We start from the raw sequence: 24059 nt of genomic DNA, 5'->3' as shown, positions 1-24059 counted from the left end.
GTCAGAAAGTTTTTCCATATGTTTAGTCAGAATCTCTTTTAACTTGTATCCATTGGTTCAAGTCCTAACCTCCAGAGCAGGAGGAAACAAGCTTGTTCCATCTTCCATGTGACAGCCCTTGAGATATTTGAAGATGGCTATCATATCTCTTCTCAATCTCCTCTTTTCCAGGCTAAACGTACCCAGCTCCTTCAACCACTCCTCATATGGCTTAGTTTCCAGTGTTTGAAAGTCTTGTAGCTTCAGATTCTGAACTTTTGCACATTAATCATCATGGATTTCAGAAAATAAATGGTTTTCATGAACTAAAATAAGTTTCTCAACTCTTTGGTCTTACCTTCTTCCTTGCTTTTATGTGTGTATTTCAAACACCTTACCAGTTGATTAAATATGATGCAGGAGATGGAGGAATCCAAGTCAAGGAATAACCAAGAAAAGCCAGAGGCTATGTTGTGCAAAGGCCTTACCAGGACATTGCAGGAAGAATAAACTTACCAAGCTGCTTGCTGAGACCAAGCACAAAAGAACTTTTGCAAGTACTTTCTGGGCATGTGGTCCAGAGAGCACTGCTTTGTTAAGGAATCCAGGCAAACACAATCACAGTGCTACAACCAACAATTTGAGTACCAAATCTAGGCAATTTGAAAGGGTACCATCCCAGAAACTGGCACCACCTATTCAAGACACTTCTCTGCAAAAGCTGAGCTAGTTTTGCAATGCAGATCTCCAAATCCTTGTTTCACATCACAGGTATTTTACCTGTAAATGACATCTGGTTGGCCACTAGGAGAACAGGTTACCAGACTAGATGGGCCACTAGTCTGACCCAGAACACACTTATTCTGTGTAATTCCGCTCCAGCTTTCGCATCCAGTAGCCATTCCCCCTACCCCCGATCTCATGATAAAATCCTCCAATCTGTCACCTATTTGGGATGTTTATCCCGCAACAGCCAATAATCAGTTTTTGCATTTGAAGTGGAAAACCACATAAACTTGTCCCACCCACTATTCAGTTTGTATAGGACCAGCTTGGAGGCTTACCAGCACAACACATTTACCTATCTCAAACAACTATAGTGCAGAATTTGCAAACACACACACAAAAATCCAGATTTCAGAACTGGATTAACATCTCAGGAACTACACTGCAGCTTGAGGTCTCAGTAGCTATGCAGCAATTAATCAGAGATCCAATCTTTGGTTTGTGTGTTCCAGTGGAGCAAACAGGGAAACAGTTTTGGCCTGAAAACCTCCCATAACTTTAAGCCTTCATCAATTACCCACACAAGGGAAATGCTTCCTTTTGAACTTCTTTGATTTCCATTCCGTTTTGCGGATTTTGGTTTTCTAAAAGGCAGCAGATATTCACTTTGGAGGGCAGGAGAAGAAGCTACTTTATCTGCTCAGACGTCAGGCACATATCGACGTCTTCTACAAAGGGCTTGCTCAGATGCCCAGAAGAGTCAATATTTGGTAGAGAGCAAGCATTAAATTTTCAAGCATCCTCTGAGTCAAGGTGACTTTCACTGTTTTCTTCTGAACACCCCCTCCTAACTCCTCTTGCCACACACAACCCCTCCCTGTCAACTGGATTGACAGCAGAAAGCTGTGCTCCACCACTTTGTAATGCCATCAAAGGTCTGGGAGATACCAGAAGCCATGCTGTGCAGCAGCCTTCTCACCAAGAGGAAGTGACAGTCTTTGAGCCCAAACCAACACGCCAGGAGAACATAAATTCAACAGGGTGCAATATGCATCATGCCATGGTACAGTCTCGAGACTGGAAATATGTATCCAGGAAAAGGAAACATAACTCTGAAGGGCAAAAGTAAGAGGAGCAAGCCTTGTGGCAGCAGGTAAAGCATGAAATGCGGTGGCTACCAGAGGTTCTTCTTAGGCAAGACACACAAGGCATATAAAGGGAAGTATAAACCTTTATCAAATAGCTAATATTGATTACAGTGGACGCTCGGGTTGCAAATGTGATCCGTGCAGGATGCATGTTCGCAACCTGCAGCGTCTGCAACCCGCAGCGGCACATCTGCGCATGCGCGGGTTGCAATTCGCCGCTTCGGCGCATGCACAAAGCGCAATTTAGCGCTTCTGCACATGTGCGACTGCCGGAACCCGGAAGTAACCTGTTCTGGTACTTCCAGGTTTCGGCGGTCCGCAACCTGAAGCATCTGTAACCCAAGGTATGACTATACTGGTTTTCAGCAAAATTAGAATGGAGGTGCTTTTTGTGCTATAAACATCATGAGTTCTTCACATAATTGGAAGCTGAAAAAGCCTAATGAAAAAGGGTGCAAGCACTTCTCGTATGTAACATTGGCCGAACTCAGGTATTCCAAAGAGAATTTGGAGTACCTGTGCATTTTGCAAGTGGAAAGAGCAAAGGTTCTAAGTAGTGTTCTCATCTCATTCCCCCAAGAACCTGCTGGACCAGCCTGAAAGGTCTATCTAATACGGCACCAAGCTCCACACCACATGCACCCCAAGCCAACAAGGACTTGAAGACATGAGTCCACCCTGTTTCTCCATCAATTGGCATTCATTGGCACAAACAATATGATCCCAGAGATTGCATTGGCACATGGGGCCGGTACTAAACAGCTCGCCACCACTAGCTTAGAAGAGTTAAGGTGGACACCTTTATGAAGAACAATTGTGTTTATTAAACCATATCAACTAGGTATTGTGGAAAAATACAGGCCTGAAACACCCGCTCTGGTGAGCTCTTCCAGGATTGGGTTGTGAGCCATTTCACCCAAAGCTGGAAAACAACTTATTTCTCAACCCAACTTTGAAAACCAGTTCTTCCTCGCAATCCCCTATGATCTCATGAACATTGGGAAGAGTTCTGCTGGATTGAGACAAAGGTCTATCTAGTCCAGCATCCTGCTCTCACAGGCCAGTCAGATGCCTATGGAAAAACTCACAAACTGGATTTGAGTGCAACAGTGCTCCCCCCACTTGTGATGCTCAGAAACTGTTACTCAGAGGCTTGCTGCCTTTGATAAGGGACAACATAGTCATTATGACTTATTTCCCTTGATAGATTCTTCCTCAATAAATCTGTTTAGATTTTGGAGTTCTGAAGTACCCAACCTTGTTTCTGCAGGAGAACTAAAGTACTAGGCATTCTTCGCTGCCCTGGTTTCATTTTTGGATCTTGGGCAGAGCACAGCACACCTGTCGTTCACCTGTGTCTCTCCCCATCACCACTTCATTGATGGTAAAACTTTGCACTTGTGCAATTCACTTCAGAATTGACTCTCTTGCAGTGCTGTCATCTCAGAAATAACTCTGAAGCCTAATGAGGCTTATCCCTAAATAGAGGACTAGAGAGGCGCAACATTGCCTTGGCAACCCGTGTCCTAGTCACATCCAGAGTTGACTTCTGCAATGCAATTTATGTGGGGCTGTCTCTCCAGCCTGCTTCCAGATCAGCTCTCACACACTACTCCAGCAGCTGGGGGGGGGGGGCTCTTAGTTGTGGATTTTGAAACCTGGCTCATTCTTTTGAGATGTTGAAGAGGACACTTAAGCGGCCGGCTAAGGCCATTGCCTTGCAAAGAAAGCTGGCTGGCTGGTTCAGAAAACTCCTCTTGTCGGATTCTAATCCTAGAATCATAGAATCATAGAGTTGGAAGAGACCACAAGGGCCATCGAGTCCAACCCCCTGCCAAGCAGGAAACACCATCAGAGCACTCCTGACATACGGTTGTCAAGCCTCTGCTTAAAAGACCTCCAAAGAAGGAGACTCCACCACACTCCTTGGCAGCAAATTCCACTGTCAAACAGCTCTTACTGTCAGGAAGTTCTTCCTAATGTTTAGGTGGAATCTTCTTTCTTGTAGTTTGGAGCCATTGCTCCGTGTCCGCTTCTCTGGAGCAGCAGAAAACAACCTTTCTCCCTCCTCTATGTGACATCCTTTTATATATTTGAACATGGCTATCATATCACCCCTTAACCTCCTCTTCTCCAGGCTAAACATGCCCAGCTCCCTTAGCCGTTCCTCATAAGGCATCGTTTCCAGGCCTTTGACCATTTTGGTTGCCCTCCTCTGGACACGTTCCAGTTTGTCAGTGTCCTTCTTGAACTGTGGTGCCCAGAACTGGACACAGTACTCCAGGTGAGGTCTGACCAGAGCAGAATACAGTGGCACTATTACTTCCCTTGATCTAGATGCTATACTCCTATTGATGTATCCTCACTGGATACAGGGCCATAAGAACTGGAAGGGACTAAGGTCATCAGCCAAATATACAAGAGTATATTCCTGTGGCCAGATATAGGGATCTCAGTGGCATCCCTTGCCCACTCTCCTGTATTTGAGCATGGTCCTAAACAAGTAATGAGTGAGCTTCCCGTTTCCCAACCTGTCCATGTGTGCCAAAGTCGGATCACACAGCAATTATGGCACTCCCTCACTGCTCTGCTTCAGTGACCTGCCTTGACCTGTGCGGATGTGGGGAAATAAGCCATCAAGAGAAGCCCCGGAATGACGGGACATGACATCTCCCATCCACCCTCCAAATACAATTCTAATTCTATTATCTCAATCACTCCATTATCCAAATAGCACCTCGTCAGTTTCCAGGCCCATTTTCGGACACATTAGGGTAATGGAAATGTGTGCGGTTGAGCAGCAGCTGAGGCTGCCGCCGAACATCCAGACAGCCCCTTGTCCCCCTGGACACTCGGCTGGGTGGACTGAAGGATGATGACTATATATCTGCAGCCCAATCCATTTACAGCAGCCAATGGATGCATTATGACTACAGGACTCAGATAAAACGATATGAGGTCTTATGTAAGCAGAGACTCTGTGCAATCTGTTTTAAAATACCAGGGACTTCCAGCTTTTGTTTCAAATAATTACATGAAAACCAGTCCGTGTTGCTTTCTTCTCTCTCTTTTTTATTCACGTCCCATCAACAATACACAGCTCTTTCTTGTGCTGAACCCTGAAGTGAGTTTTTCTTTTTCTCCCCCCCCCCTAAAAGATGCTAAACTTTGCCTTCATGCCATGACTTCTCCTTTGCTTTCAACAATTTCATGAACATTCTGTGATGTCATTGGATCTCAGCCAATGGCTGGTGGGTGTCACAATGGGCAAAATATTTCTAGATCAGTCTCTTAGCTGTTAGGCTAAGGTGAGCTTTCAACCTCACGATGACCCTGGGGCTCAATTCCTGGGTTGTGCAGATCACATCTGAGGAACATCTCTCAAAGGCAGCTGCTTAGGATGTTAGGATACATATTTTTTGAGCCAACTTTCTAAAAACCAAAACACATTTTAGGAGTGGTGTACAACCTTTGGAAGGAAGCATACACAGTGGTTAAAGAGGAAAGATGTCACATACACTCCCATGTATTTAACTAATGAGCTTCTAGGAAACAATGGAAAATAAACTCAAGCACATAAACTCATTATCTGCCATGCAGTAGAATTGTAGCACGGCACTGTGTGGAAGGTCCACACAGGAGGAGGAAATGGTATGTGCACGAAGAACTGAGCATCTTACTTTGAAGAGGAAGAAACGACCCAAAATGAGAATGCAGAAAATACCTAGATGATAAATTCTGCGAATCTGATTAAAACTTCTGCCTTTCAACAAAATTCCTCAGAGGTTTCACCTTAGAAGCAACCTTCAAATTTGTACTGGATTTTGCACTGAGTGAAATTTCAGAGGCAGTGCTAGTGTTTTTAGGTGGGGCGAATGGGGGACGGGACGGGACATCATATTATTCTCCAGCAAACTGGAATCCCTTGGCTGGTGTTGAGTCAGATCGAGTATGACGGACTGCTGTTTCCAATCAATTACACCACCTCCCCCTCCATCACAAGCGGTTTTCTCTGCTAATTATATGAGTTTATTATTCCTAAAGCCCAGGTTGAACTCCAAATTCCAGGGGTCAAATGGGGTCAGGCAAGCAATCAGTTCCACATTTTCCTAAGCGAGAAAGCCCCGAGCAATCAGTCACTGCCAAGCAGTTCATAATGACCAGCCTAGAAGTTAATGGCCTGAAGCAAAAAAAAAAAAATCCCCTTTAAGAAAAGAAAAGAGTGCCATGTATATGTTTGGTGGTGGTGGTAAGGAAGAGGACAAAGGAAATGGCTGTTGTACCTTCTTTGGAATATCCTACGACAGAACCTTTATAAACGGATGCAATCGAGGTCCCATCTCTGCAGAAGCCATAAAGCTCTGAATTAATCCCGGGACTCCTTTCTTGACCCCAGACTCATTTCTTTTTCTTTGATCAAAATTGTGCCTCTGATCAAAGGAAACCATTTTGTTTGGGGGAGGGGGAAGACAGATTAATAAAGCCCTATCTGAGGATTCAAGGAAATCAGCCCTGAGTGCTCACTGGAAGGACAGATCCTGAAGCTGAGGCTCCAAGACTTTGGCCACCTCATAAGAAGAGAAGACTCCCTGGAAAAGACCCTGATGTTGGGAAAGATGGAGGGCACAAGGAGAAGGGGATGACAGAGGACGAGATGGTGGGACAGTGTTCTCGAAGCTACAAACATGAGTTTGACCAAACTGCGGGAGGCAGTGGAAGACAGGAGTGCCTGGCGTGCTCTGGTCCAGGGGGTCACGAAGAGTCGGACATGACTAAACGACTAAACAAAAACAAATCTGAGGATTCAAAATACACAACCACTAGAGCATGGGTCCACTCTCAACTTGCCCTGTTTCCATGATTGCCACCTGCCATCACTGTCTGTGCACTTGCAGGCTCAGCTGCAGCAGGGAAGTCTGTCAATACGCATAGGCTGGAAACTTGAGCACTGTTGCCATCTTCTCAAATGTGCAGGAAGTGATGGGGAAAGGCCTATGTGGGATGTGGGGGGTCAGTGCATGATGGGCAAATATGACCCCACTCTCCTACCTCGCATGGTTATTATTGAATGCTTGAATGCTCAAGTGTGTTTTATGAATATCCTCACTGGATCAGACCAGGTCCATCTTTACTGACTTTCTCAACAGCACCCAGTTGGATATTTGCTAGCTAGATATGGTCAAATACAATGTTAGCCCTATGCAGTGTTCTGCCCAGACACTGAGGTCCAGCTCTGAGGGCCTTCTGGCGGTTCCCTCATTGCGAGAAGCCAAGTTACAGGGAACCAGGCAGAGGGCCTTCTCAGTAGTGGCACCCACCCTGTGGAACACCCTCCCACCAGATTTCAAAGAGAACAACAACTACCAGACTTTTAGAAGACATCTGAAGGCAGCCCTGTTTAGGGAAGCTTTTAATGTTTAACAGACCACTGTATTTTAATACTCTGTTGGAAGCTGCCCAGAGTGGCTGGGGAAACCCAGCCAGATGGGCGGGGTATAAATAATAAATTCTATTCTATTCAGAGCAGAACTGTTGACATTAATGGGCATTGATTCCAGTGGGTCTACTATAGAATCATAGAATTGTCTCTAGTCTCTAGTCCCCTCTGCAATGAAGGAATGTCAACAAAATCATCCATGACAGATGGCCACCCAACCTCTGTATTAAAATCTCCAAGAAAGGAGAGTCCATCACTTCCTGAGGGAGTCGATTCCACTGTCCAACAGCTTTTACTGTTGGAAAGTTCTTCCTGATGTTTAACTGGAATCTCCTTTCTTGTAACTTGAAACCATGGGTTCGAGTCCTACCTTCCGGAGCAAGAAAAAACAAGCTTGCTCCATCCTCCAAGTGAGAGCCCTTTAGATATTTGAAGGTGACTCTCATATCTCCTCTCAGTCTCCTCTTTTCCAGGCTAAACATACCCAGCTCCTTCAATCACTCCTCATATGGCTTAGTTTCTAAACCCTTAATCATCTTGGTCGCTCTCCTCTGCACACGTTTCAGCTTGCTATTAAGACTGCAGAGAGAATAATTGGGTCCACTCTTCCCAACTTGGATCAAATCTATGCTTCCAGGTGCCGTAAGAAAGCTGCAGAGATAGCGCAGGATAGTGCGCACCCCGGAAATGATCTCTTTCAGCTTCTGCCTTCTGGAAGAAGGTACAGGGTTATAAAGACTAGGACTAGCCACCTGAGAAACAGTTTTTATCCAAATGGGATTTTGGTTTTAAACGCAGTGTAAGGAGTCTCTACGGGAGTGTATTGTATTTTAAAATGGGGTATCAGAGTTTTTAGGGGGCTAACCATGTTGGGATAGCTGGGATAGCAGGCTTGTTGGTTTTTGAATGTCTTATGGAGATTTTTCAATTTCGTTGTTCTGTATGGGACAATGACAATAAAGATTATCGTATCCTTCTTAAATTGTGGTGCCCAGAACTGGACACAGTATTCCACATGCGGTCTGACCAAGTTCTATTATGAGTAGAATTTACTTGAACATAAGCTGTAATCTCTTCTGCATTGACATGCCCAAGGCAGCTAACACAATTCCTCCATCTTGTCATGCTACGCTATAGAAGTGAAGAAAGTTGCATTTCCCATTAAAAGAAAGGATGCGGATAACACCACCAAACTTTCTGAAGAATTACAAAAGCAACACAGATCCCTTGTCTTCTAGGAAATCTGGCTGCTATCCCTCGATACTTCCTCTTGCATTTTTATTTTTATTTTTTACATTCAGGGAAGGGGTTGCCTTTATGGTACATGTCTGCTTTTCCTTTGCTCCATTTCATTTCCCTCGAGCATTGGCTAAAAAAAAAATGCATTTTCAGCACGTACCAGGGCTCTTCTGAAGCCATGCAGAGCCTTAGATGGGAAAAGACCCCAGTCCTCACTGCTCCCCTCCGCGAGCTGCTTAGATTAGATTTGCACTTCCCCAGCTGATTGCTGGTATTGGTTGCTGCCAGAATTGGACAGAGTAATAGCAAATCTAGAGGGGGGAAATCGGTTAACAAACCAGTGCTTGGAAATGACCTGGAAAATGGGAGGTCTCCAGGAGAAGGGGGTCTGGCTGTCAGTGGAATTAGAGGAGACAGCTGTTTAACCAAGTCTGGGATTACAGGGCTTCCAGGATTCATATGTAATCATCAGCTTCTTAAATTTCCTTTCTGTGGGGCTCCCTCTCCTTCCCCACCCCCCACCCCTGCCAGATCCAGGAGGGAGGGATGAAGATTTTCCAGATTTGTTACTAATTTCCTCAACAATGAAAAAAGGGGGAGGGGTGGGTTCTTTAACTGTCCTTGCTGCAGCGACCTCTCCCAGCATGGAAATAAGATGGCCAATCTGCTTGGTTCTGAAACAATCGGATTTCATGTGATGCAGAAAGTGGGAAGGGAGGGAGAAATAGAACAATCAAATAGCGCAGCCACAGAAATATCCTTTGAAATAAATATGTTGGTGTTTAGTCATTTAGTCGTGTCCGGCTCTTCGTGACCTCTTGGACCAGAGCATGCCAGGCACTCCTGTCTTCCACTGCCTTCCGCAGTTTGGTCAAACTCATGCTGGTAGCTTCGAGAACACTGTCCAACCATCTCGTCCTCTGCCGTCCCCTTCTCCTTGTGCCCTCCATCTTCCCCAACATCAGGGTCTTTTCCAGGGAGTCTTCTCTTCTCATGAGGTGGCCAAAGTCTTGGAGCCTCAGCTTCAGGATCTGTCCTTCCAGTGAACGCTCAGGGCTGATTTCCTTCAGAATGGATAGGTTTGATCTTCTTGCAGTTCATGGGACTCTCAAGAGTCTCCTCCAGCACCAGAATTCAAAAGCATCACCCCTTTGGCGATCAGCATTCTTTATGTTCCAGCTCTCACTTCCATACTTCACTACTGGGAAAACCATAGCTTTAACTATACGGATCTTTGTCGGCAAGGTGATGTCTCTGCTTTTTAAGATGCTGCCTAGGTTTATCATTGCTTTTCTCCCAAGAAGCAGGCGTCTTTTAATTTTGTGACTGCTGTCACCATCTGCAGTGATCATGGAGCCCATACAGTTTTTAAACACTGTGATTACTATTTTGTGTTTTGTTTTGTGTATTTCTTTATCCTTCACTTATTTGCCCACCCATTTTGTTCGAATTCGCTGGAATCCATTCCAGCATTCAAAACTCCAGAATTGCTCTCAGAATACACAATCCAAGCAGAACTGGACAGCTGTTAGAACCACAGAACAATTATTCGACAGAACTGAGGGGACCCCAGCACCCCAGACTAAGATTCTGCCTTCTTTGGAGATCCATAGATGTTTGGGAAAAGGCTGGAGAAATTTGAGGAAGGGCCGCTGTTCCATTCTTAATCTGTACATTAACCATTTTTGAAAGAGCTCCCCAAAATAGCTCCCAGATCAAAACAGGAGTAGTAATGCAACCAACATATATAGCAGAAATAAACAGAGCTGTCCCACTTAAATAGAGAGAATTGGGTGTGCTCTGTGCAAATATAATTGAGAGTCTGCACCACAGTTGACTTGAGATGGGAATCAAAGACATATTCACAGATTTGAGAAGCACCGATATTTCCAGTTTCACATTCTATTTTCTTATTTATTTATCTATCTATGTATCTATTTATAGTGACATCAGTGTGACTATTTGAATTTGCGGTGAAATGATTTTTTTTTAAAAAAATCTCAGAATACAAAATTGGAGTACGTTAGAGCTACTGGCATCTTCTGATTATCTTGACAATCTCTCACAGGAGATTTCAGGAGCTGATGGATACTAAATTTAATTGCATGTCAAATATCAAAACCAGGCAAAACACTACATACAAGGAGTGGAGGATTCTAGGTGCACAGAAGTCACTGGTGCCTTAAAAAAATAGAAAAGTCCCTGTTACTGGCTGCTGAAGATGTGAGGGAGCAACTTTCTCACGCAACCTGGGAAACCCGCTAGTGCCATAAACACCTCCCCTGATCCAAAGGTCATCTTCTCTGGGTGCCTCCACCAAAGGAAGTGAGATGCCTGGCTGCTCAAGAGAGAAAGAGAGAGAGAGAGAGAGAGAGAGAGAGAGAGAGAGAGAGAGAGAGAGCCTTTTCAATGGTTGTTCCCCAGTTCTTGAAATGCCCTCCCTATAGCGACTTGCCTGTTATCTAAATTACGGCCCTTATTGTACCTGTTTAATTTTCACAGCTGGGACGCAGGTGGCGCTGTGGGTTAAAGCCTCAGCGCCTAGGGCTTGCCGATCAAAAGGTCGGCGGTTCGAATCCCTGCGGCGGGGTGCGCTCCCGCTGCTCGGTCCCAGCGCCTGCCAACCTAGCAGTTCGAAAGCACCTCCGGGTGCAAGTAGATAAATAGGGACCGCTTACCAGCGGGAAGGTAAACGGTGTTTCCGTGTGCGGCTCTGGCTCGCCAGAGCAGCGATGTCACGCTGGCCACGTGACCCGGAAGTGTCTCCGGACAGCGCTGGCCCCTGGCCTCTTAAGTGAGATGGGCGCACAACCCCAGAGTCTGTCAAGACTGGCCCGTACGGGCAGGGGTACCTTTACCTTTACCTAATTTTCACAGGCATTAAAAATTATTCAGCTCTTTCAATGCTGTCTTCATGGTTTGCTGCATGTAGGTTCAATTTTACTGTGCTTGCTTGTTTTCTGCTTGCTTTAAAAAAAATAATATATAGGTTTTTTAAAATAAAAATAAAAATTGTACCACTCACCACTCAGAAAATGTTACTTATTAGTCATAGAATCATAGAGTCTGAAAGGACCTTGAGAGTAATCTAATAATAATAATATTTTTTTTCTTATGCCCTGCCCATCTGGGTGGGTCTTCCCAGCCAACCCCCTGCAATACAGAAATATACAAATTTGAATAGTCAATATACAAATGCTGTTGGTGGACAAATAAATAAATAAAGCAGAAACTGCCGGAACAGCATTGCACCGTAATCATCAAAGACAGTCAGGTTTTAAATAGCACTGAATATCAGTTGTTTCAGCTGCTTCATGCAATAAAATACTAAAGGCCAACACATGGTTAACTACTAAATACTGTCAAACATCAAATGCTGGAATGAAATATCCCCGAATGTTGAACTGATAGATTTTAACACTTGGAAATATAAAGCAAATATTTGAGTGTGCAGAGAATATTTAACGTCAAAATTCGTGGAGGAGAATTTGTGACAGCTTCCAAAGGGCGTGATGGTATGCTTTCCCCCTTATTAATAGCCTCCAAGCACACGCTGATCTTGCCATGCCTCTGACCAACTCACCAAACCACATCTCATCTCATCTCTCAATGTCGTTGCTCCTAAACCTGCAGGCATGTTTAGACAAAGAGACCATTCTTAACCGCATCCAAGCTGCTCATCATAACTTGAAGAAGCCCCAGGAGTAACGATTGGGTAGCATATGTAATACTGATAATTTTTTTTTAAAAGGAAAGGCTGTAGAGCCTAAATTAGAATAACCAAAGAACCCACACGACTACACACCCCTTTAAACTGACATCTTGGTATTCCAAACGCCCAGTCCAATATATATTTGTTACATATACTGAGTTGGGTCTGGGAAATAGGCTGACCACAGGATGAATTATGAGTGTCTGGCATGATACGCTTTGTGATGATCAAGATCATCTATTTCCAAAGGCTCACCAGCTCAGTCAGAGTTTCGGGGCTGAAAATACATAACACAAGTAGGACTTGTCCACACTCCCACTGGGAAAACTCGCTGTTTACCGCTGAGTTGGAACAAAAATCAACCGGGTTTTCTAAGGATTGATGTTTGATCTGATTCAGCGGTGAACAGCTGGTTTTCCTGGGAAAAGTTGCAGGGCAAACGAAAAACCTAGGAAGCATGGAACAAGCTGGAGTGTAGACAAGCCCTTAATAAATCTATGTGCATAGGAAGGGTTGACTGGTCCAAGCCCAACACAAAACACCATTTCTGGTGATGAATGACTTCAGCAAATCTTTCCCTGATGTGAAAGGGCCAAAATTCCTAGGATCCCTATCTACGGATCCTTATATGACTGAGCAATCCCCCTGAATAGTGCACTTTTCCTTTGCCCTACAGAGAAGACCTGTGGACACACTCAGGCCATTGGTCCATCAAAGTCTGTATTGTCTACACTGGCTGGCAGTCTCTCCCAGCCCTACCTGAAGGTGCTGGTGGGCTGAACCTGGGACCTTCTGCATGCAGGCAGATGCTATACCACAGAGCTATGGCCTTTCCCCAAGAAGGAAGGCAGATTTAGCTCTCCTCATACATGCACATCCTTCATGGATCACTGCCTTTTCATGGAGAAGGGGCTTGAATAACTCAGAGAAGCTATGGGTTATGCCGTGCAGGGCACCCAAGACGGACAGGTCATAGTGGAGAGTTTTGACTACATGTGATCCACCTGGAGCAGGAACCAGCCGGCCACTCCAGTATCCCTGCCAAGAAAACTCCATGGACAAAAACAACAGGCATATAAAAGTTATGACGCTGGAAGATGAGCCCGTCAGGTCGGAAGGCATCCAACATGCTACTGAGGAAGAGCGGAGGACAAGTACAAGTAGATTCAGAACTGATGAAGCGGCTGGGCCAAAGCCGAAAGGACGCTCAGTTGCGGATATGCCTGGAAGCGAAAGGAAAGTCCAATGCTGTAAAGAAAAATATTGCATAGGAACCTGGAATGTAAGAACCATGAACCTTGGGTAAGGTGGATGTGGTCAAAAATGAGATGGCAAGAATAAATATTGACATCCTGGGCATCAATGAACTAAAATGGTCTGAAGCTCAACATCAAAAAAACTAAGATCATGGCCACTGGTCCCATCACCTCCTGGCAAATAGAAGGGGAAGAAATGGAGGCAGTGAGAGATTTTACTTTCTTGGGTTCCATTATCACTGCAGATGGTGACAGCAGTCACAAAATTAAAAGACGCCTGCTTCTTGGGAGAAAAGCAATGACAAACCTAGACAGTATCTTAAAAAGCAGAGACATCACCTTGCTGACAAAGGTCTGTATAATTAAAGCTATGGTTTTCCCAGTACTGATGTATGGAAGTGAGAGCTGGACCATCAAGAAGGCTGATCGCCGAAGAATTGATGCTTTTGAATTCTGGTGCTGGAGGAGACTCTTGAGAGTCCCATGAACTGCAAGAAGATCAAACCTATCCATTCTGAAGGAAATCGGTCCTGAGTGCTCACTGGAAGGACAGATCCTGAAGCTGAGGCTCCAATACTTTGGCCACCTCATAAGAGAAGAGAAGACTCCCTGGAAAAGACCCTGATATTGGGGAAGATGGAGGGCACAAGGAGAAAGGGACGACAGAGGACAAGATGGTTGGACAGTGTTTTCGAAGTTACCAGCATGAGTTTGACCAAACTGCAGGAGGCAATGGAAGACAGGAGTGCCTGGTGTGCTCTGGTCCATGGGGTCACGAAGAGTCAGACACAACTAAACAACAACAGCATTCATGCACCCAGATTGCTCAAAAAAATCTGACAAACTTTATATTGCAGTTGGTGAAAACCTGGGTTTTAACAAATGGTTGTGTCGGAATCTCATCTCGTTTATCCTCAAGCTCAGATAAGAAAAGGAGGATTGATAGCAAGTGACGGGAAGCAGAAAGTAGCAGTGATAAGATTGTCATTTATGCAAAACATGGGCCAAAAGAGAGAGAGAGAAAGGTAGAAGAAGAAGCAGCAATCTGTCCTTTGTCGCCACTGCCCTCACAGCCCATGAGTTATAGCTTATGGCTTAGTAGCTAATGAAGATGAATGGATAAAACGACATCTCTCCTTCCTATACAGCTCATATTTGGTATATGAATATTCATGGCAGTGGAGAAGGATGAGGTAATAACAGACACCCTCGAAAGAACATGGTAGGTACCCACAGGACAAACACAAACCTTCTTGCCCAGTGGTTCCCAAACCTTTTCAGGCCACTGCCCCATTGGTTCCAAAAACTCACCCAGGGCCAGATTTAGGTTTGATGAGGCCCTAAGTTACTGAGGGTAATTGGGGCCCTTTCTATGTCCAGCTGTCCTTTGTCAACAACAAATTGTCGCTGGTTTTTTGTGTTGAATATATGCTATATGGTAATTTACGGACCTAATAGGTATCTCAAGCCATTTGCACATAACAAAATATGTATTTTATCAAAGTAATTGTTGAACTGAAATACAATTAAGAAGTATATTAATAGTGAAATACTTTTAGATTTTTTAGGGGGCCCCCAAGAGAGTGGGGCCCTAAGCTATAGCTTGTTTAGCTTGTACGTAAATCCAGCACTGAACTCATCCCTAGTGTCCTCTTACCCAATTACTCAGAACAATGGTTTGCATGGCGCACTAAGGAAGACAACACCACAGTAAAATTCAAAGCAGTAGCAGTTAATTGCACATTTGTTCAAAAGCCAATTAAAACGATTTGATTCATTCCACAGAACGGATGAACCAAATTTACAAAGAATACCAGGTTTGCAAAGTCTGAAAGTCATTTATGCCTCCAGCGGCCCCTGCTACCTCAGTGCCTCTTAGCACTCCACCCAATGTGATATCACCACCCACAGGGTGTAGAACTTCAGGGTGTATCACCACCCACAGCTGTAGAACTTTGGTCTTCAACTGGTGGGCTTGGGATCATATCATTGACTCTCATTTGCAACATGCAACATTGACAGCATTAATTCCACCCGTTCCATTTCATTTGTTCTGGACTATTTAAAAGAGGAGAATGAGAGAGAGAGCGCAAAGGAGATCCACAGGGAGAGGATGAGCGTACATGGCCCAAAATGTTTGCTGCAATTCTGTGCACCCTACCTGCGAGTTGCTGGCATCCCTCTGTCTCTAGAGACAATGGAGTGCGCCTCTAGAGGTGAAGTCAAACCACTGTAGAATCACAGCGCCCGCTGTGGCTGCAGAGGTCAGTAACTCATAACTGCCGCCTCCCATGTTGTTTTTACTGCGTTAGCAACACTGGAATGACCTGCCCGGGGTTGCAGGCCTGAGCTAGGTCCTAGGCTGCCCAGATGACAAGACCGCACTCTCGGCCTCGCTTGTATGGTCCAAGGGAAAGCAGAGCAAGACGTTTGGTACCAGCTTGGCTGCAGAAATTGTCGGAAGGAGGCATACAAAGGCACCCTCCAGCTGTCTTAGGGACTCTTCTCTGGGTTTGCATAGGGTTTAATCCTTAGCTTTTTCTTCTCCCAAATATGTTCCACAGGGCAGCCGGTACTGGTTTTCATTTTGAGTTTACTCCCAAATGCTTTCTCATAAATGATTATAGCCCCAAGCCAGTGGAGGTTTAGGATCAGAGTTTTCCTTCCTTCCCAGGTTGATGAGCCCCACCTGCTCCTACCTAGGAGTAAGTCCTGTGAAACAGAGTGGGAGTACTACCAAGTAAACACACATAAGAGCAGGCTGCTCAGATGGACACCACATTTCAGGCTGGGCTTCCTTGGCCCCGAAAAGTTGAAAATAAAAGTTTGATAGTTGCGACAAGATGGCAAATCACAGCACTTTCCACCATAAGCTTTAGTACCGACACAAAATAGCAAGAAGAAGTAACCATAAATCGAAGTTGAAGCTGTTATTTTATTTATCCACTAAAATGCTGAAGAGTTTCCACAAGGCTTTTATTTTTTTTAAATTGTCACTGGTGTCACTCAAGGCACCACATAATACATGTTCTGCATTTGCAAGAAATCAGTCTTTGTGTGTGGCAGCACCTAAACCTCGGAACTCCCTGCCCATTGACACCATGGAGGCAGTTTCACTGTACTCTTCTTGGTACCTGCTGAACACCTCCACACTGGCCATTCATTCATTTAATGACATTTATATACCACTTGAATGGGGGGGGGGAACCCCAAAGTTGTTTGTGAAAATAATAAAATTGTGAGTAAAAACAATTAAAACACTTAAAAAAAACCTAAAGTGAAGAATAAACTAAAGGCGCATTAGCATTCTAAGTATCTGGGTAAGCAAAGGTAAAGGGACCCCTGACTATTAGGTCCAGTTGTGACCGACTCTGGGGTTGTTGCGCTCATCTCACTTTATTGGCCGAGGGAGCCGGTGTACAGCTTCCGGGTCATGTGGCCAGCATGACTAAGCCGCTTCTGGCGAACCAGAGCAGCACATGGAAATGCCATTTACCTTCCCGCTGGAGCGGTACCTATTTATCTACTTGCACTTTGACGTGCTTTCGAACTGCTAGGTGGGCAGGAGCAGGGACCGAGTAACAGGAGCTCACCCTGTTGTGGTGATTCAAACCGCCAACCTTCTGATCGGCAAGTCCTAGGCTCTGTGGTTTAACCCACAGCGCCACCTGCGTCCCCTAAGTATCTGGGTAGGCCTGCCTAAATAACATTGTTTTTGGCAGGCACCAAGAAGAGTCCAGTGAAGGTGCCTACCTGATATCAATAGGCAGGGAGTTCCAAAGACCGATTTTGTACAGAAGCAGAACGGGTATTATGTGGCCTCAGTAGCAGTGCTGGTTCTTTGTTGCCTCTTTAAGGTGAGAACGAAACAAGTCCCACTGTGAAACATGATCCAGAGTTTGCTAAACAGAAGAGGCTGTGCCTGTCCACAAGACTCTCTGATTGGAGCAGAAAAAAAGCACACAATTATTCCTGGGGTTAAAGGATGGCAGCGCACGCTAGCCACGCCACTCACCTGCTTATCAGACATGAGGTACAGGTGCTTGTGATCCATGGAAAAAGCCATGTCCCGCAAGATTGGACCGGTATCCACCACCTGAACAATCTCATACTCGAGGGCACCTCTGATGGGTCCATCAACACGGATCTGCAAAAACCAAAAAAGGGAGACATAAGGCAAAGGAACAATACGATACGATAATCTTTATTGTCATTGTCCCATACAGAACAACGAAATTGAAAAAAATCTACATCAGACATTCAAAAACCAACAAGCCTGCCATCTCAACTTTCCTAGCCTGGTTAGCCCCTAAAAACTCTGATACCCCCTAACTGAATACAATATACTCACATAGAGACTCATTACACTGCATTTAAAACCAGATAGAAAGTGTTTCTCAGGCAGCTAGTCCTAGTCTTTATAACCCTGTACCTTCTTCCAGAAGGCAGAAGCTGAAAGAGATCATTTCCGGGGTGCGCACTATCCTGCGCTATCTCTGCAGCTTTCTTATGGCACCTGGAAGCATAGATTTGATCTAAAGTGGGAAGAGCGCACCCAATTATTCTCTCTGCACTCGTTACAACCATATAAAGGGCAAAACTTGCATTAAGTTAGGACCAATGCCTAAGCCAATACCGCTCATCACCTGTAACCAATAAAGTTGTGGCCTTATTTAGCCCATTAACCTTAATAATTGTGTCATGTTTAATAGTTTAAATGGTTATTAAGGAAATGGTTATTTTCCTCCTTCCAATGTACAGCAGAAAAGTTCTCCAAATATAAACAGTTAACTTATTAAACCTCACCATAATATCACATAATATCACATGGGACGCAGGTGGCGCTGTGGGTTAAAGCCTCAGCGCCTAGGACTTGCCGATCAAAAGGTCGGCGGTTCGAATCCCTGCGGCGGGGTGCGCTCCCACTGCTCGGTCCCAGCGCCTGCCAACCTAGCAGTTCGAAAGCACCTCCGGGTGCAAGTAGATAAATAGGGACCGCTTACCAGCGGGAAGGTAAACGGCGTTTCCGTGTGCGACTCTGGCTCCCCAGAGCAGCGATGTCACGCTGGCCACGTGACCCGGAAGTGTCTCCGGACAGCGCTGGCCCCTGGCCTCTTAAGTGAGATGGGCGCACAACCCCAGAGTCTGTCAAGACTGGCCCGTACGGGCAGGGGTACCTTTACCTTTATAATATCACAATCATCTGCCTATGTATTTATGATAATAAAACTACTCTGAAAATTTATTATTCCAAAAATGAAACCTTCATACGGCTGTAAATATTAAGATTATACCAGCAAGAATGAGTCTTTCTGTAAAAGAAAGAAAGAAAGAAGAAAGAAAGATTTAAATCAAGTCTTACTGACTAGTGATTTAAACCATGATTTAAATCAATTTGATTTAAATCAAATCCACCCTGCAACCAGTTTCCACTTTCAAAGTCCCGCCCCATAGCCAATCTGGCAGCCCTGAAGGACCCTGACATAACGACATTAATTCCATCTCCCCAGAGCCTTCCCGCCATGCAGTTCTATTCTGCCAGGAAGGTTGCTATTAAAAACAGCCGCCCAGCTCTCTGCAAAGGTCAGCCATCAGAGGGACCCTGTTGGCATCTGTTTGTTTGCTTGTTTGTTTGTTTGTTCGTATGCTATCTGGGGCTGGCGGTCGTATTTAGACTCACTGAAGTATCAAGGCAATTAATATCCTCTCCCAGTAGCAAACAGATGCTTGCGATCAAGGCTTCCAGCTTCAGCCTGGCCCTGAATGATCTCCTTAATGAGCAAACAATACTATTAATCTTTAAAGGTGCAGGCGCCTTTGCTCTCCACCCCTCTCTAGCCTGGCCAAAGGATATTCCTCGCTAGGCTAGGCTAAGCTGACGGCAGGCAGCACAACATCAAGGCAGGAAAAATTCCAGGAGCTCAGGGGTAATAGGGGCAATCCTTTGGGGGCAGACTGTCATCATGGCCAACGGCCAGGGAGAACGAAGGCTGCAGCTATAGATGGGGCAGGGGAGATATCCCAATTCAGTTTCCATGTAAAAGTCAGAGCGAGCGAAGTCACGCTTCCCGATGCAACACGCGGACCGAAACACAGCCATCCTTTCAAAACGTGTGCTTCTCTGAATTTTTGCAGGGTAGTAAAATAAATAAATAAATGCATGTATTGGCGAAAATAATATGCAAGTGCAGTATACAGTGGTACCTCTGGATACGAACAGCATCCGTTCTGGAGCCCCGTTCACATCCTGAAGTAAACGTAAGATGCGACCGCACATCTACGCGTGCGCGGGTCGCATTTCGCCGCTTCCGCTCATGCGCGTGACGTCATTTTAAGCATCTGTGCATGCGCGAGCGGCAAAACGCGCTCCGTTACTTCCAGGTTGCCGTGGAGCGCAACCTGAAAATATTCATCCCAAAGCTACTTCAACCTGAGGTATGAGTATATTAGGGAAAGCTGTAAAAATATGTATATTAGTCAAGGGGAAATACATTAAAAAATGGGGCACGTTATTAGAGAGGTGCATTAACATGCTGGTGGGTTTTTTTCATGTGCTGATGAAGAAAAAGAGCAGACACCCATGTGGAGAACACTGCTGGGAATTGTTTATGTTTGTTTTCCAATGTATTTCTTACCAATAAAGAATTCGGCGTGGCGCATGCAAATTTTCATTCTGAAAGCGTGGCCCAGAAAAGAAAAGAAAAAGTTTGAGAACCGCTGGTTTAGAACATTTTTACCCTGCTCTACAGCCATAAAGGCTTCCCCAGCAGATTGTTGTTGTTTAGTCATTTAGTCGTGTCCGATTCTTCATGACCCCATGGACCAGAGCACGCCAGGCACGCCTGTCTTCCACTGCCTCCCACAGTTTGGTCAAACACATGTTGGTAGCTTTGAGAACACTGTCCAACCATCTTGTCCTCTGTCCATGGGACTCTCTAGAGTCTCCTCCAGCACCATAATTCAAAAGCACCCATTCTTCAGTGACCAGCCTTCTTTATGGTCCAGCTCTCACTTCCATACATCACTACTGGGAAAACCATGGCTTTAACTATACGGACCTTTGTCGGCAAGGTGATGTCTCTGCTTGTCTCAGCAGATTACATATGATCAAAACTAGACCATCCCAACCCGCAGGTTTAGGAATCTAATAAAGCATGACACACAAGGCAAAAGGGGCAGGGAGGGGAGAGGAAAATGGAAACTCAGGCTCCAATGTCTAAACCATCATAGAATCATAGATTTGTAGAGAAATGACCAGCGGGCATATTTCAGGGCCAGGAGGTCCCTGATGGAGTTGTCTTCTCCCAGCAAATCTGATGGAGCAAGCTCCACTTTCCAGCTCTCCCACTGCTGAAATGAAGTGGGATGGGACTTTAAGTATCTCAAATGAATAAACAAGGTAAACAAGGTCCATGCCAAAAGCCTGGCAACCCTGCCCATTGGGTGTACCTGCCCATCTCAAAGCCCCAGGCCTTATTCCCTTCCCACGGACCTTTCATAAATTAATCTCATTAGAAACTATTAGATTAAAGCGGCTGAAAGCTCGATTTCGACACACATCATTTTACTTCAACTCGCTTGTGGAAACAACTCACAGGTCATGAAAGAAAGAAGGTTAACAACAGGAAAATTTAGAGGAACTATTAGAAATGACTATCAAAAGCAGTAGAGATATGAGATGATCAGAGCCCCCCCCCCCCGAACTTGAAGCATAGGAAGTCCCAACAAAAAAAAAAATTAATTTGGCAGAATATTTGCATTATTTGATACGTATATGTATAATTTGGAAGATTTAATGTGATCTGATTGGATTGTTAGAATGGGAAACTTAATAAAAATGATTTTTAAAAGAAAAAAGAAAGTTCCGTTTTGACAAGGCGCAACTAGTCCTGGTGCTCAGCGCATCAATCCAGGCTGCCCTGAGCGCAAGCTGGCCAGAGCATTACGACTGAAGAGATGCCTCCCTAATGCCTTATTGCTTTTCCAATATCGGTTTCCCTCCCCTAGTTTATGAATCTAATGTCCCCCAAAGGACGGGCAGTAACTCTTTGCTGGTTGCCATTCCCAAGGTGGTGAGAGGAAGCAGGTCCTGAGCATATGATCTAACACCGAGGCCGTTATATATGTGAGGCATTCCAGCTGCTCCATTGATTTGGGCTACATGATGTTGCTTTATTGATCCTGCTGATCCGGGGGGGCAGGCAACCATCAGGAGGCAAGGGGAGGGGGGTCATTGGAAACGGCGCACCATCTTTCCCTCATTTACGCTCCTCCGTCCAGGCTTAATGGCCTGCTCTAATTTGTCTAATGTCTGTTAACAGCCAATCAATTGGCAATAAAACTCGGGCTGTGTCTTCGCTTGCAGGAGGCAGCTGCAAGGGCGATGTGCAAACTCTGCAAAGTGAAGATCGCTGCCAAGGAAGATTCAGGGTTCTCCCCCCAAATCCCAGGTAATGTCTGGGCTAGAATTTGCAGCTGCTGCTATGAGGAGGAAGCCTTTATAGCAGGCATAGGCAAACTCGGCCCTCCAGATGTTTGAAGACTACAGTTCCCATCATCCCTGACCACCGGTCCTGTTAGGGAGTTGTAGTTCCAAAACATCTGGAGGGCCAGGTTTGCCTAAGTAATAAACACACAAGATGTAACTGGCTGTACTTTTGAATAAATAAGGTAAAGTGGTACCTCAAGTTACATACACTTCAGGTTACATACGCTTCAGGTTACAGACTCTGCTAACCCAGAAATAGTGCTTCAGGTTAAGAACTTTGCTTCAGGATGAGAACAGAAATTGTGCTCCAGTGGCGTGGCAGCAGCAGGAGGCCCCATTAGCTAAAGTGGTGCTTCAGGTTAAGAATTTAACCTGATTTTAGTGAAATATCTTCTAACGTACATGTTTTTGTATGCAGTTTGTATATAAAAAGAAAAGGGACCCCTAACCATGAGGTCCAGTCGTGGAAGACTCTGGGGTTGGGGCGCTCATCTTGCTTTATTGGCCAAGGGAGCCCGCGTACAGTTTCCAGGTCATGTGGCCAGCATGACCAAGCTGCTTCTGGCGAACCAGAGCAGCGCACGGAAACACTGTTTACCTTCCGGCCAGAGCGGTACCTATTTATCTACTAGCACTTTGACATGCTTTCGAACTGCTAGGTTGGCAGGAGCAGAGACCGAGCAACGGGAGCTCACCCCGTCATGTGGATTCAAACCTTCCAATCGGCAACCCCTAGGCTCAGTGGTTTAGACCACAGCGCCACCCGCGTCCCTTGCTTGGTGGGGGGGGGGTATTTTTGCACTAATCACACAACAGAAGCGAGGCAAAGAACACAAAAGCACACCAAAAAGAAATTGTGGTGTATAAAGTTGCAGGCTTTTTTGCAAGAAGCTCTGGGGCATGCAACGAATAGAAATGAAAGCAGTATGTTGGCCTTAAATCTTTTCCAGGCACAGACTCGTGTGAAAATTGTGATTGCACAGAACCAGCCTGATTCTGTCAGTAGTGCAAATCCTCCAAAATGCACCAGAATGGAGGGGCCTTGGGGTGTCTCAAGGTATCATCTAGCACTCAGTGGTGCTGACCCCACCAACACACAGCCAGGCTTGCCGGGCAACTTCCTTTCTCCACAACTAAAGAAGAAAAAGAAGAAGAGGAAGAGGAATGCCTCACATATTTGATATCCCACTTCATCACTACCCTAAGGAGTCTCAAAGTGGCTGACAATCTCCTTTCCCTTCCTCCCCCACAACAAACACTCTGTGAGGTGAGTGAGGCTGAGAGACTTCAGAGAAGTGTGACTGGCCCAAGGTCACCCAGCAGCTGCATGTGGAGGAGCGGGGAAGCAAACCCGGTTCACCAGATTATGAGTCTACCGCTCTTAACCACTACACCACACTGAAAGCAAGTCAATGTTTTAAAAATCCATATCAGCAGCACACACATCTCATTGTAATCCCAGCACAAGGCAGCAGCTGGAGAGGCGGCCAGCAGGACACCTGGGAAGCTCTGCTATTGGCAAAGATGTAGGTTGTAATCCAAGGAAAGCATCGCCCAGTGACCCCTTTGTTAAGCCAGACACCAACCGAGATGCAAAATTAGGTCAAAGCAAGGCCTCTGTGTAAATCAAAGGGCTGGAGCATTGCTGATCCTTTCCGGCATACTGTATAGATTGCACACACATGGACTCACACAGGGAGAAAGTTCAAATAGGTCATTGCTTTCCTGGAAACAAGGACGCAGGTGGCGCTGTGGGTTAAAGCCTCAGCGCCTAGGACTTGCCGACCGAAAGGTCGGCGGTTCGAATCCCTGCGGCGGGGTGCGCTCCCGCTGCTCGGTCCCAGCGCCTGCCAACCTAGCAGTTCGAAAGCACCTCCGGGTGCAAGTAGATAAATAGGGACCGCTTACCAGCGGGAAGGTAAACGGCGTTTCCGTGTGCGGCTCTGGCTCGCCAGAGCAGCGATGTCACGCTGGCCACGTGACCCGGAAGTGTCTCTGGACAGCGCTGGCCCCCGGCCTCTTGAGTAAGATGGGCGCACAACCCCAGAGTCTGTCAAGACTGGCCCGTACGGGC

At 45.6% G+C, this 24059-nt stretch overlaps 1 protein-coding gene across 2 annotated transcripts in view; it reads right to left on the bottom strand.

Annotated features, from left to right (window-relative positions):
* PLXNA4 (plexin A4) overlaps positions 1–24059 on the bottom strand; it is a 630666-nt gene that overhangs the window by 272006 nt on the left and 334601 nt on the right. For both annotated transcript variants that reach the window (XM_079992126.1, XM_079992127.1), the window contains one exon: positions 17513–17644. In XM_079992126.1, the coding sequence (XP_079848252.1) occupies positions 17513–17644 (132 nt within the window). The remainder of the gene's footprint in view (positions 1–17512; positions 17645–24059) is intronic.

Source organism: Podarcis cretensis (genome assembly GCF_951804945.1).
Source record: "Podarcis cretensis genome assembly, chromosome: 10".
NCBI lineage: Eukaryota > Metazoa > Chordata > Lepidosauria > Squamata > Lacertidae > Podarcis > Podarcis cretensis.
Note: the sequence above shows the minus strand (reverse complement) of the source record. Positions and strands in the feature narration are given on the sequence as shown.